Source organism: Peromyscus maniculatus, chromosome 20 (genome assembly GCF_049852395.1).
Source record: "Peromyscus maniculatus bairdii isolate BWxNUB_F1_BW_parent chromosome 20, HU_Pman_BW_mat_3.1, whole genome shotgun sequence".
Taxonomy (NCBI): Eukaryota; Metazoa; Chordata; class Mammalia; order Rodentia; family Cricetidae; genus Peromyscus; species Peromyscus maniculatus.
Genome location: NC_134871.1, coordinates 26,643,828 through 26,658,116, shown reverse-complemented (window position 1 = coordinate 26,658,116; position 14,289 = coordinate 26,643,828). Strand labels below are relative to the sequence as shown.

The following is a 14,289-nucleotide window of genomic DNA, read 5'->3' as shown; positions in this document are numbered from 1 at the left end:
TAATAACTTGTATAATTCAATTTCTCTGATCCACCTTCAAAACAATGATTTAATGTTTATTATTATCATTACAGCAATAGAAATTAAAAGAAGAAAAATATATCTGAATTTAGTAGCAGGAGAATTCAAGTCGAGCTGTCTGAAGCTATGAGCAGACCCATTTTTCAGCTTGCTTCTACCTTGTTCTAAAATAGCATTTTAAAATAAACCTTGTCAAGCCGGGCGGTGGTGGCACACGCCTTTAATCCCAGCACTCGGGAGGCAGAGGCAGGCGGATCTCTGTGAGTTTGAGGCCAGCCTGGGCTACCAAGTGAGTTCCAGGAAAGGCGCAAAGCTACACAGAGAAACCCTGTCTCGAAAAACCAAAAAAAAAAAAAAATAAAAAAAATAAAAAAATAAAAAATAAAATAAAATAAAATAAACCTTGTCCATGTCACTATCCACACAGCAAGTCTGGGGAGTAGTTAGCGGCAGCATGTGTCCACACACAAGTCTGAGGAGTAGTTAGCGGCAGCATGTGTCCACACACAAGTCTGAGGAGTAGTTAGTGGCAGCATGTGTCCACACACAAGTCTGAGGAGTAGTTAGCGGCAGAATGACTGATGGGAGAAACAGGGTTCATCATGTGACTTTTTCAAGGGACACAGCTGGTGGATTTGGCCAGCTTTGGTTTGCTGACCTAAAGCGAACGAGACAGAAACTAGCAGCTGATAACAGAATGTAAAGCCAGGAGGTCAGAGTCAGAGTATTCCTGGAGGCTTCAAAGTCATCTCAGTTCCCAACTGTGAGCAGGATTTATTCAGAGCCCCAGAAGAAATAGCTTCTTTCTACACACATTTCAAATTTAGGAAACTGAACAATAAAGAATATGCATAGTTATACCAGCATAAATGCACCTGACATTTTATACACTCAAGGCAAACCACATGACCATTCTTATATTGGTTGATAAAAATCATCCAAACTGCTAAACCGGCCATTCTGTGTGAGCAGGCGACACCGTGCTTGAAGGACTTTGTGTGTGAGCCCAGCACACTAACGACCTCCTGTGTGAGCACAGCACACTAACGACCTCCTGTGTGAGCACAGCACACTAACGAATGTGACGGTGCTTCAGAAACTCAAGTCAGTTTCACCGAGTGCTCTCCTCTCTCTCTCTCTCTCCCTCCCTCCCTCCCTCCCTCCCTCCCTCCCTCCCTCCCTCCCTCCCTCCCTCCCTCTCTCTCTCTCTCTCTCTCTCTTTCTTTTTTTTTTTCCCCCGGAGCTGAGGACCAAACCCAGGGCCTTGCACTTGCTAAGCAAGCACTCTACCACTGAGCTAAAATGATTTATTCCTATTTTCTGTGAATGAGTGTTTTTGCCTGAATGTATGTCTGTGCACCATGTGCATGCCTGGTGCCACAGAGACCAGAAGAGATCCAGTTCCTGATTCCCTGGAACTGGAGCTACAGAAGGTTGAGATCCCCAGTTCAGGTGCTGGGGATCAGGGTCAGGTCTGCAGGAGCAGTAAGTGCTCTTAACTACTGGGCCCTGTCTCCGGCTCACCAATGCTTTCTTGATCTTACAAGGAAGAGACTCGATCGCCGGCTCACCATGATAGTGTAGTTGACACTGATGGCTTCATCTTCCCTGGGGACGCTCTTCTGAAGAGATGCAGCATCGTTTTTCCCTTTCCTTATAACATCGTAGATGGGATTTCGGGGTTGCTGGTTTCGCAGAACTCTTTTCAGTTGCTTTTCCAGAAGTTGTGGTGCATTATTAATGACTTCAAACACTCCGTAGTCTACATTAAATCTAATTGCCTCTGAAAAGGTCTGTAAAATAAAGTATGAAAATGTTTAAAATTTAAAATACAGAAATTCATTGTCTCTCGGAGGACCTGACATCATATAGTCATCATCTCAATCATTATCTCTCTTCCCTTTTAGATCTTGGGAATCCCTTGGCTAGAAGACACAGGATCCACTGAAGGCTTCCTTACCAGGAATTTATGCCTTGAAAAAAGTGCCAGGGAATGTTATGTTAGAAATCCTGTTTGTGTAATCCTACCTCTGTGATTCTTTAAAACTAGAGGAAAATATACACCTGGCTTCACAGGAGGGAGGAGGAGGGTTACTGGGTAAGCGTGAAGAAAAGGAAAACGGAAAAAAATAATTCTATTGCCTTTTAGCCTCAGGAGTCATGAAAGCTAGCAATTTCTCTTTCCCAAAGGGGACAATTAACTACACTATGCTCATCATTTAAGACTCTGACTTTGGGTAAAATTGTTAAAGAATTTTAGGTCCTTTATTTCCATAAGAATTAATGGTACGTTGACTATATCTTCTCTAATTTTGTCCTTTAAATCTAGGACCAGGTCCCTTTTTCAGAGCTTTCATTTACTGTCAGTGAACCGGCCACTCATTCATGTAATTTACAGATGCTTAGCCAAGAGGTAGAAAGGATCAGACTCTTTCCTACGGTTCACTAAGTGCCCCAGGAGAGTTTTGCTGTATATATTATATATATTATAACACAATAAGTGGCAGGGTATCTTTGTAAACTTTAAGCTAAAAGTATGTATTATATATGTCATATGTATCACATCTCAAGAGTCTAAGGTATTTAATGCATAGACAACAGACTTAAGACACACATCAGTCTACAGTATATCACCCTAGAGTTTGACTCCAACATGACAAGTTTAACTCAGTAAGTATAAACAATCAGGAAATTACCTAGAATGTTTCTTTAATAACCACATTTTATTCATGATCTATTACATTTGTCTTCTGAATACAGGATTCAAACAGACAACCTAAATGTCAAAAATACACTTCTTAATATGGTATCCTTGGACTAAAGAGATGTACAAGTCTGTAATACCAGAGACAAGATTTATCTGGTTAATGGATGGAAATGGACTAAATGTGCTGGAGAGTCATTACACTTACAGGGTCAGAGAAATGGGACTCTACAACCAGAAGGGCCATCTGAGATAAATCTCCTCTACTCCTGCAGGTTTGCCTTGTACCTGTCTCCACCCATATGAGATACAGCAGCCAGATGAACACAAAGATAGGATAAATCCAAAGTAAAGGATGCTAAGTAGTTAGCTCAGTGAAGAAAGAAAAATTTCCTACTAATCAAATAAATGTTCAAACAACGGTGATGCTCTGAGCCCACATGTAGCCAATGCTTAGTACTACTAGAAAGATAAAATTGACAGAAATAGCAGAAGAAGAAGTGCTGCTTGCTGGGGTCTCCCAGGTCTATGATGATCACCTTAGTGCCCATCCCCAGCACTTCCAGCTCCTGAGACAGCTGTTTAGGAGACGACCGCTGCAGTGGTTAAGGGACAGCCTGGATTCAGAGCTACGGAATGACAGATCTGAACCACACCAACGAGCCTGGCCATGTGCCTCACCTATGAGAAAGCTGGTGTGTGCGACCCCTTTCCTACGCCAGGTACTGTGCTGAGTAGTAACCCTGAGGGTCAATAGAGCTCTGTGGTCACCAGGCTGATGTTTAATGCCTAGCTTCTTATTTTCTCTGGTCTTACTGATAAAGGCACAAATGCATGAGGCAACACCACGTATGGAGGCAGAACTGTCATGGGATGACTACAGGGAGGAGAGAACAGTGTAGGGCACAAAAGAGAAAGCTTCCCGTAAACAAGGCACAAGGACCAGATAACGGAGGGGTTTGCAGCTCTCTTTCAGAACAAAGGTTTTATGTTAATGTTCTGGGAAACAGGAAGCATGGCGACAAGGTAACTGTGGGAGCAGCATAGAGCCCTTCAGTTCCTTGGTAACAGTCTGAGAAGAGACATCACCATACTCTGGGGAGGTGTCACTGCATAGAAACGGCCATCAAAGCCAGGTTTGGTGTGCTAACTAGGGGCTCTCTGTGTAAAGCAAACCGGAAGCTAAGGAAGGGTGCATGGTCTCTGTGGTGTAACGGGGACGGGGACGGGGGGGGGGGGGGGGGGTGCCCCGATGTGCTTGCTTGCTGCAGAACTCAGGAGTGATGACTAAGATGCCTTTAAAACCGGGGCATTTTAGTCAGGGCTCATGGTGAGTGCTATCGCCCGCTCAGAAGCCATCCCAACTTCCCGAAGTGCACAACCTAGAAAACTAAACAATTTTTTCCAGACTACCTATTGTACGGTTTGAAGAATGGCTTAGGCCATGCTGCTTATAGGTACTTACAAAGCCAGTTGGACCCTGAACCAAGGTAAAAGGTAAAAGATGTGTGTCTGTTACAGGAGGAAAAGCTAAGCAGGTTAAAATGAAGAAAGTTCCAGGTGGTGCTGGCACACGCCTTTAATCCCAGCACTAAGGAGTCAGAGGCAGGTGGATTCTCTGAGTTCGAGGACAGCCTGGTCTACAGAACTAGTTCCAGGACAGCCAGGACTATACGGAGAAATCCTGTGTCCAAAAAAAAAAAAAAAAAAAAGAATGAATAAAAATAATAATAAAATAAAATGAGGAGAGGAACTGATCAAAAAGTAGTACAGGGCCAGGAGTAGCTGAAAAAACAGAACAAGGGAGACTGAGACAGGAGAATCCAGAGTTCAAGGCCAGCCCAGTCTGTATAATGAGTGGCCGGTTAGCCAGGGCTGCATAATGAGACCCCATTTCAAACAAGCAGATGCATAAATACAGAGTATTTTAAACTGTCCGCAAACTGCTCATGGATTCATGTGCCTGCAGTTCCCAGCATCCAGAGGGCTGAGGCAGAATTGCTTGAGCCCAGGTTCAACAGTAAACCATACCAGCCTGGACAGCATAGAGACCCTGTCTGCGCAAACCACCCAAGCCAGCCTGGATCACAGAAAGCGTTTTTCAAACACTCAAAAACATTTTCAATGTTTATGCTTGAGAGTGTTTAAAGGCAGGCACAGCAGCACGCGCCTCTAGCCCTAGAATGTGGGAAGATGAGGCGAGAGGAGCAGGAGTCCAAGGTCATCTTTGGCTACAAAGTGAGTTCAAGTCTACCCTGGGATAAAACAAGAGCCAGTCTAAAAAAATACAGAACGAGATCACTTAAGGCTTAACCGTCTCTGCCAAGGGTAATGTTTTTCTGCTTGAAAGCTATGTGCTAGATTTGATCTCAGAGGTCCTTAATAGCAGTATGGCTCCAAAATGATAAAATGTCAAATAACAAATTCAATTGCTTCTTTCTCTGAAGAAACAAGTATATAAAAATTCATTATTTTCCTATGATAAAGTCAACAAAACATTCACTTACATTAAAATCCACATAAATGCAAATGCCAGTGGGGAAATATGTCCACAAAGATGGGGGTGCAACGCTAGGATATTGAGTCTGGTCTGGTTAGTATACTTGAAATTAGATTTGGCTAAACTAGAAACACTACAGGAAAGAACAGGCAGAATGATTAATCTCAAGAAACACCGGGGAAACTACTTTGCCTTCCTGAGCTAAAAGGGGGCAGAGATTTTAACTAGATAATCTAACGGTGCCTTCCATGTTCAATATTCTATTTGCTCATGATTGTCTCCCTGGAGGAACCAGTCTGTGTTTGTCTTAGTTGGGGTTATCATTGGTCTAATGAAACACCATTGACCAAAGCAACTTGGGGAGGAAAGGGTTTATCTGGATAATACTTCCACATCACTGTTCATCACTGAAGGAAGTCAGGACAGGAACTCAAAGAGACAGGAACCTGGAGGCAGGAGCTGATGCAGAGGTCATGGAGGGGTGCTGCTTACTGACTTGCTCCCTATGGCTTGCTCAGCCTGCTTTCTTACAGAACCCAGGACCATCAGCCCAGGGATGGCACCACCCACAATGGTTTGGACCCTCCCTTATCAATCACTAATTAAGAAAATGCCCTACAGCTGGATCTTATGGAGGCATTTTCTCAATTGAGGTTCCCTCCTTTCAGATAACAGTGCCCAAGCCCACTGTTCCTCTATTGGGTCATTCATTTATACAGTACTGAGTCTCTGGTAAGTGACAGAGTATGATAGATGATCTATTACTATACTGAGGGAGCATGTATCACAAAGCCCTAACTGAAATGAGCCACAGAGTATGCATAATCTAATAGAAAAGATACATAAACACATACAGACAGGAAAGACTGTCTTCACGAGGAATGAACTCTAAAGCTAGGACTGAAGTCAAATCAAGTTAAGATTAATCCTGCGGAGTCCTTGAAAGCACTATACAGAGTAATGTTGTCTTCATCATTGTTTAACTTGAACACAGCCAGTTTTCCTCCAGCGTGGAAATGAGTCAACAACTCAGTTATTGACCAGATGACATTGCAAGCCTATGTTTAATGTTCATGTTGCACAGAATATTCATGTTTAATGACAGAGTTGCTCTTACATAGTGAGACAACTACTTTTTTAGAGGCAAGAAGGATGAGATCCATCAGGGAATGGCAGATTCTCATGGTAGGCCTCAGACCTTTCTAGGAGACATGTTCATGGAATGATACAACACACAGAATCACCTCCTATTGAAACCACCTTAGTTCTGTGTGCTGGTGTGGGCATCTCAATCTTATAACAGCATGCATGTTTCAGGGCCACATCAACACGTAAGAAGCACAAGAGAAGTGTTGTGTTGCACATAGGGAGTCGCTTAACTGGCTTCAGAAAACTAAGGAAGAGGTGTAGAAAGTGGGATGCTCAAGTTGGTCTGAAAGAATGAACTGGCAGCCGTCAGACAGACAAAAAAAAATCATCAGAAGGAAGAGTCAATGCACCAATACACAGGAGCACAAAAGAACAGGCCAGTCTGGGCAAACCTCAAGCTGCAAGGCGTTGTTGAAGCTTGACAGGTGCAGGGAATACCGGATATAAACCGGAGGACGGAGACCTGGAGGATGTAAACCTGGAGGACGTAGACCTGGAGGACAGAGACCTGGAGGATGTAGACCTGGAGGGTGTAGACCTGGAGGACGGAGACCTGGAGGACATAAACCTGGAGGACGTAGACCTGGAGGACAGAGACCTGGAGGGCGTAGACCTGGAGGACGTAGACCTGGAGGATGTAGACCTGGAGGATGTAAACCTGGAGGAGAGGCAGGAGTCCGTCCATCCAGGACCCACCACTGCACGCTGCTCTTCACAGAGGAAGGGTCCACAGTTCATGATGGTTCAGGCCGTTCCTTGACCAGTGGCACCAGCACCTGTTGTTATAACCTTTGGGAAATGCCAGTTCTCGGGCCCCTCCCTAGAGCCGGAAACAGGATGGAGCCCAGACCTCCAAACCCTGTGAAGCCCTTCAGTAGTTCCAATGCTCCTCAAGTGTAAGAACCTTTGCTTTAGATGGACAGAGTGGTGCTGAAGAGCTTTGAGTGAAGGGAGATAGGATCTGGGCTACGACCAGCTCTGAAGTCCACATGTGCCCACCCCCTTAACCCTGACTCTCACACAATCATGTATGTGGTGGTGCTGGCCATCTATGTTCTACCATGAAAGAAAGAGGCCACGCCTTCAGTACAACCCAAATTTGACAAGTCCTTTTTTCTTTTCCCCATTTCTAAACTTATCTACAAAACTTCTAAAGTGAATTCAGAAGTAACGGTAAAAGGCACCGCGCGCGAGTGGGGGACATGGAATGAATAACACGGGACATGTTCGGGGCCCAAAGCTGACCGGACTGATTTTGACAACACAGCTTCCAATCCTACAACAGCAAAGTCTGCAGCTTGCGCCTCAGACCCAGACAAGCTCCCGCAGACTACCCCTTTTCTGACTTAATTTTCTCATTTTGAGAGTGTCATTTTCTAAATGTTCTAAAATGGATTGACCTGGAGGTGGTGAGAGCTAGCTTTGTGGTACTAGTCATCCATGTGCGAAAAATATTTTCACAGAAAAAGTAAGTGCATGAAAATATTTTTACCACAATAAATTGCTGGTTCCACATTTCTCTGGAAAGAAGAGGGGGAGAAAAAAAAACCTGTGAATAATTAGTGATGTGCTTAAACTGCCAGCCCAGCACCACTGAAACTTACTGGTGCCAAATTATTTAGCTGAACAGTATTTAAATTAAAAACTAATGACTAGGTTAATTTAAGACATGTCCATCTCTGCTCCAACTCTGTCTCTACTAATTGAGCTCCAAAGCTGTATTTCAAACTTGAATCCTCATGGTGGATAAAAACCATCCAACTACTTGAGTATAACAAGTTGGTTACCATTAACAACTTCTCTCAATTTAACTTTTATTGACGTTTTAGATGCTGAACTATAAATTGTTTACTAGACATTCAACCATGAGATAGAAGGAATAGTGTGCCACATGAAATAAATGTATGGAATATCCTTAGTTAACGAAATGCATTACAGTGGGTAATCTGAGTGTGTTATGTTAGAGCTAAGGGTTTATCAAAATGCTCAAGGTATAAATCCTGAACTAAACAGTCACCTAGCGTTCCATCAACATGCCTTTGAAAATCAATCTCTGAGTATTTAATTTTTGGCAAGGGAAGACCCAAGTTCTCCATCTCTTCTCAGCCCACTCATCTCTCAAATTTATATTCTTTCTCCATCACCCCCCACCCAACAATTCTTCAAGCATATAACTCTTTCATAAAGCTGCAAGAAATTATAATAGTTTACAGATTAAAAAAAAAAGTGTGGAGAATCAGGCCAAAAAAAGTTATGGTAAAATTCCAAAAGTGCATAGCTAAGCATGGTCTGGCAAACATATGACATACCTATGCTTTCAAGGCGGGTATAGAACAGGCCACCCCTTCAGCTTCTGCAAACCATAAATGTCACAAACATTTGAAACCACCCACAGAGGACCAACCTAAATCTATGTGGGCTCATCTACTCAATCCCACAACAGTCACTGAGCATAAAACACACAAAACAAAACCAAAGGGAAAATGTTCTCACACTATAGCACAGAAGAAAAGCGAATGAGCAAACACTTGTCCATAAAGAGTTGACAGGAAACAAACCCTCCCAGACACCAAATGAAAACAAAATCTGAAAGTGAACTTGGCTTGAGAACAAACAGAATGAAGTTATGAAAGCTGAGATCTGGAAAGTGCCATGATCATTTATAACAGCGGCGACTGTCCTGGATTTCCCTCGTCAAGAGCAACATGGGGCAGGCTACCAGCCATGGGCTCTGGATCTCACAGCGTGTCCCAAGAGTGTGATGGTGTAATGGAAGGAAGTGTGAGAGGAGCCAAAGGCTGACTCTGGCCCATTTTGGCTTTGAGCTTGTCCCTACAAAGGTGGGATGGGGTCTCAGAAGGTCTGGAAATCTAGATTGACCCAAGACCCATATGAGACTGTGATAGCTATGTTCTCGGGCTTAGAGTGTGTGCGATGTGGTAAGGAGGTGAGAGAGGAAGAGAAGTGAGAGGACACATTATAAGGAGTCCCTGTTTCAAAGATTTTACATGGAAGACATAGAAATGAAAAAACGAAGGATCTCTAAGGAGTTTGGGGAGATGTAGGAGAGGCCTGGTTTGCCCATTTACAGTGTTGATTCTAAACCGAAATAAGCAGGAAATGAGGAATTAACATTTTTTTTCATTTAGGTAACTCCAGCCTTCCACCATAGTAGGCAGACAGATGATAAATTAATAGCTATAGATAAATGACAAATACTTTTTGTATACAATAAGAATGTGGGATAAGATTCATTCCACATTCATCATTATTATCATTTAATAATATCTGTCATAGAAATCATCTTAAGGGAAAATTTTATGGAGGAAAATCTCTCTTCCCCCACTTCACCCCTCCCTCTCTTCTAATACAATACATTTCCCAGCCTCCACCTGAATACCTCTACATGCATGAAGGTTTACCACTTCCCAAGTCAGCCATCTTATTGTTTGAAAACTAGACTCTCATAAACGGGGCTCTGGCCTGCCTCTGGATTCCCATTCTGTGAATCCATTTCCCTTGATTAGATCTTTGCATGTTTGGAAGAGTTACCCCATCCTAGCCAGGTTAAACACTCTCACGTCTTTCAGCCCTTTCTCATCTGACATGGCTTCCTGAGTGTTTACAGGCTGAGTCTCCCTGAGACTGGCTTGGCAAAGCAACTCTTAACATATGGGACCAAGATCACAACACAATATTCCAAATGTGGTCTAACAATTCAGCCCTTTCCAAAAAAACACCAAGTGCCTTCTATGCTCCAGACTAATATTTTTCTTGATCTGAACTACACTTCAGTTAATGTACCCTAAGAACACATTAGCTTTGTTTGTTTTACTTCATTTATGTATCGGGATAAGCATGAGGCCTCAGCCTGTTATCCGAATGACTTGTTTATATTTTGTCCCTAGTTCTACAGTAGGACACTCAAAACTTTCTGGGCATGTAGCCTTGGGTGGACCCTGTCATTTACTAGCTGAGTGATCTTAAACTGGAAAAATATTGGTTCTCTTATAATTTTTTATCCAAGTCTCCAAATTTTTAAAAGGCAAAACTAATGCCAGATTTGTGTGACATGGGAGAGTCGTCTGGATTGACACTGACCCCCCAAGTCAGCTGCAGGGATTGCATTGCCTCCTGTATTTCAGGAGTGAAAGGTGAGTCCCTGAGGCTACAGAGAAAACGAACCCTAATATGTCACACACATTACCTCACTCCATAGCAATCCTGTAAGATGCACTGGTTTTGTTATTGAGAAAGAAAAAAAAAAGGTTAAGTGGCATTTTAAAAGCACGGGGGTAATGAATGGAGGACCAGAATCGACCGCAGCTCCTTCACACACCTTCCTAATCACTATAGAGTGAGCACTGAGCAGAGTATGGAGTTTGTACGTGGGGTTCATGTGGTTTGGTGGATTAATGGACATAGAAACTAGCAAGACACAAGTCCTGTGAAGGTAGTCTGGGTAGAAAGGTTAATCTGAGGCCACACGGCAAAAGTCTTGAATTCCACACTAAAGCAATGTTCTGTTCAGCCTATTGGCTATTAAGAATCAACCCTACAGGTTATAGTTAGTGAATCAGTTCAAACATTTGAAAATTAATTTCACAGATAATGATGAGGGTTTGGATGCAAATAAAGCACTATCAGGAGTGTGTACTGGGGATATTATTTCAGATGGAGTTGGTGTGAAGGCTAACGGAAGTGATGAAAGTCAAGGAGATGGTGATATCTCAGAGAAGAGAGTTCCAGGCTGGAGCACTCGGCGTCTTCCTTAGGATCTCTATTGCTGTGATGAACACCATGACCAAAAGCATGGGGAGGGAAGGGATTGTTTGCCTTACATGTCCTGAATCACAGTCCATTGAGGAAAGCCAAGTCAGGAACTCAAACTGGGCAGGAATCGATGCGGACGGAGGCTGTGGAGGGGAGCTGCTCACTGACTTGTGCCCCGCGGCTTGCTCAGCCTGCTTTCCTACAGCACCCAGGACCACCAGCCCAGGGATGGCGCCACCCACAATGGGTCGGACCCTCCCACATCAATCACTAGGAAAGTGCCCTCCAGGCTTGCCTACTGCTGGATCTTATGGAAGCGTTTTCTTAATTGAGGTTCCCTCCTCTCAGATGACTTTAGCTTGTATCAAGTTGACATGAAACTAGCCAGCACACTTGGCATATTCATTTTTAAGAAACACAAAGAAGGCTGGAGAAGAATTAGGACATCAAAAGGAGAGGAAACAAAGATCAGGAAATGGAAAGGCCAAATCCTGCCATGGTTTAAAGCAGAGTAGGAAGAAACATGATTTAATTCATTATTTTTATAATACTATACTGAAATCATAACACACCATATTCACAGGTGCCTAAAATGTCAATATCTGATCCAAAAAGACAGCTTAGTTTGGCACACTTTCTCTAAGTGAACCCATATTGGCTGCTAATTCTTATCTAAGTGCTCATAAACTAAATATTACTAATCACTAATCTGATCTAGAACTCTGCCAGGCCCTTGCCTTGAGAATTCATCATTCTTCTCCTTCCTGTCCACAAATCCATTCTGGAAATCTGGGACGGCTTCTTCCTTCTTTTGCAGTGTGAAGAATTGGCAGTTGATAGGTTGACTAAGTGGTACAAAATAGGCAGAGAGAGCTGGAGAAACAAGAGATCTGGGAGGGGAAAGGCAGAAGGAACGAGAAAGGTGGGACGGAGCCATGGGGATTGCTGCACTGGACCCACTAAGGGTTGACCTGTGTGAGTGCTGAGGGGTGAAAAGGCAGCTCCCCAGGGAGCTTCACAGATGCCACACCTGCCAAGTGACCTAAGGCCTGGAAAAAAAAACAAAAACAAAAACAAAAACACAAACTGGGCATGTCTATTTTGACTGGATGGCAGGACTATGGCTGAATTTTTCCTTTTATTTTTTAAAGACGGGGTCTGAAACTATGTAGCCCAGGCTGGACTCAAACTTAGGGACCCTTCCAAACTTCTGTCTCACCCTTCCAAGAAGCTGGGATTACAGACATGAGCCATCGTGCTTGGCTTTGATTTTCTGTTACTGTTGTGTTGACTTGTACAGCTTAACACAGATTTCTGACTGTGGCCAGGAACTCATTTACTTCCTGGAGGCAGCAGGCAACTCAATTACTTCCTGGAATCGTCAGGGAACCCATTTACTTCCTGGAGGCAGCAGGGTACTCAGTTATTTCCTGCATCAAATAAGCACCAAAATAGTCTCCAATCTTGGCACCAAGACATAAATGCTGAGAAACTGAAATGTAAGATTTAAATTGTTTCTTGTTTGATTGGTTTGGGGTTAGGGGGTGTTGTGGGGTGTGTGAGGCGCTGGGAGGTGACCCAAGGGCTGTGGGCATGCTGGGCTAGCACTCTACCATTGAGCTATATCCTTACTCCCCACCCCCACCCCCAGACAGGCCTGAACTCACTGTGTATCTCTATCTCTATGAATGACAGCCAAGCATGATGCCAACCTTTCTCTTTCACACTTTACAAAATGTGCTTCTTTGGAAAGAATGGAGATTGCAGAGTCTGGGGGCGGGCAGAGATGATATAATCTGGAAAAGCAGAATTCTACTGGAGGCTGCTGCGTTACACAGGAGTCGTGGTGAGAGCTGGGAAGCCACGCCCTGAGGACCCCATGGGAATCCCAAGGGCAAAGGTGACTTGGCAGCTCAGCTCCCCGTCTGTGGTTGTATCAAAGCAAGAAGAAAGCACCAAATGCTTTGAGAGAAAAAACATTCACAAAAGCAGCACTCGCACACCTGTGGGTCATCGGTACAGACCTTCCCCCTTCAAAAGACGCGGTCAGTAGGACTTTCACACAGCTTATGGTCCACTCTTCAAAAGTACTTGTGACTTCTCTATGTTCCACTCCCCCGACCCCAGTTAAAATTTTTTGTGTGTTTGGTCTTTTTTGAGACAGTGTCACATAGCTAAGAATGACTCTGAATGTATGATCCTGCTGATCCCACCTCCCAAATGCTGGCATGCACCACCACCACTGTGCCTGGTTTTGGTGGTTATCATTCCTAGCCAATTTACAGCTACATGACCACGCATGCGCTGTCCAGCAGCCAGGCAAAATGCTTAGTCACTCGGGGCCTTACGTGCCACGTAATCTGTGTGCACCTTGTGGTCATGTAATCTGTGCACAGCATGATCACGTCATCTATGCGCATTCATGGCATAGCCCATATGCCCATGAGAGAGGTGACCCATAAAAGCAGGCTCACTGGCTCCCCGACCCTCTCCGCACGATTCTTTTCTGGTAGGCCTTTCGAGGTCCCCTTTCCCTCCCCTAACAAAACTCTTACAGTGGGTTCCGTTGTACCTCGAGTTCTCTCTCGCCCAGTAAACAGCACGCAAATAAATAACAGTGGCACTGGCATTACAGGCGTGCACCACGACCTCGGGGCCTGGTCTGGGTGATGCTGGGGTCTGTACAGGCTCTGTACATGGTGACTAAGCACTCTATCAACCCAGCTACATCCCCAGCCCTTGGCTTGTAAAAATTCTAATGAAGAAAGTCTTCATGCTTTAAAAATTTAACTAATTTCCTTTGAAGTGCCACGCCTCACTGACTTCATTTCTACAGGACAGTGCAAACCATTTCAGGAACTGTCGTGTTATGTTCCCCAAATCTCTTCATACCCTACTCTGTCAATCATTGCTGTTGAGCTGAAACTCTATTAACTGGCATCCACCTATGTGTTCTGAGTCTTATTTATTACTGATACAAACTCTAGTTGCCGTAAATACAAATTCTATTTTAATATCTTCCCAAGAGGATAACAATAATAACTAGAGTAAAAAAAATGGTAGTTTCTTGAGATTTTGATATTGTCTTTATCAGCCTGCTCCAAGTCTGACATGCTGCCAAATACACCAGGTCAGGACTTTG

At 43.8% G+C, this 14,289-nt stretch overlaps 1 protein-coding gene across 1 annotated transcript in view; it reads right to left on the bottom strand.

Annotated features, from left to right (window-relative positions):
- The window catches only part of Rgs22 (regulator of G protein signaling 22), a 163,379-nt gene that overhangs the window by 136,274 nt on the left and 12,816 nt on the right, over nucleotides 1-14,289 (bottom strand). The window contains exon 4 of the mRNA XM_042264850.2: nucleotides 1,593-1,814. Coding sequence (XP_042120784.1) covers nucleotides 1,593-1,814 — 222 coding nt within the window. The remainder of the gene's footprint in view (nucleotides 1-1,592; nucleotides 1,815-14,289) is intronic.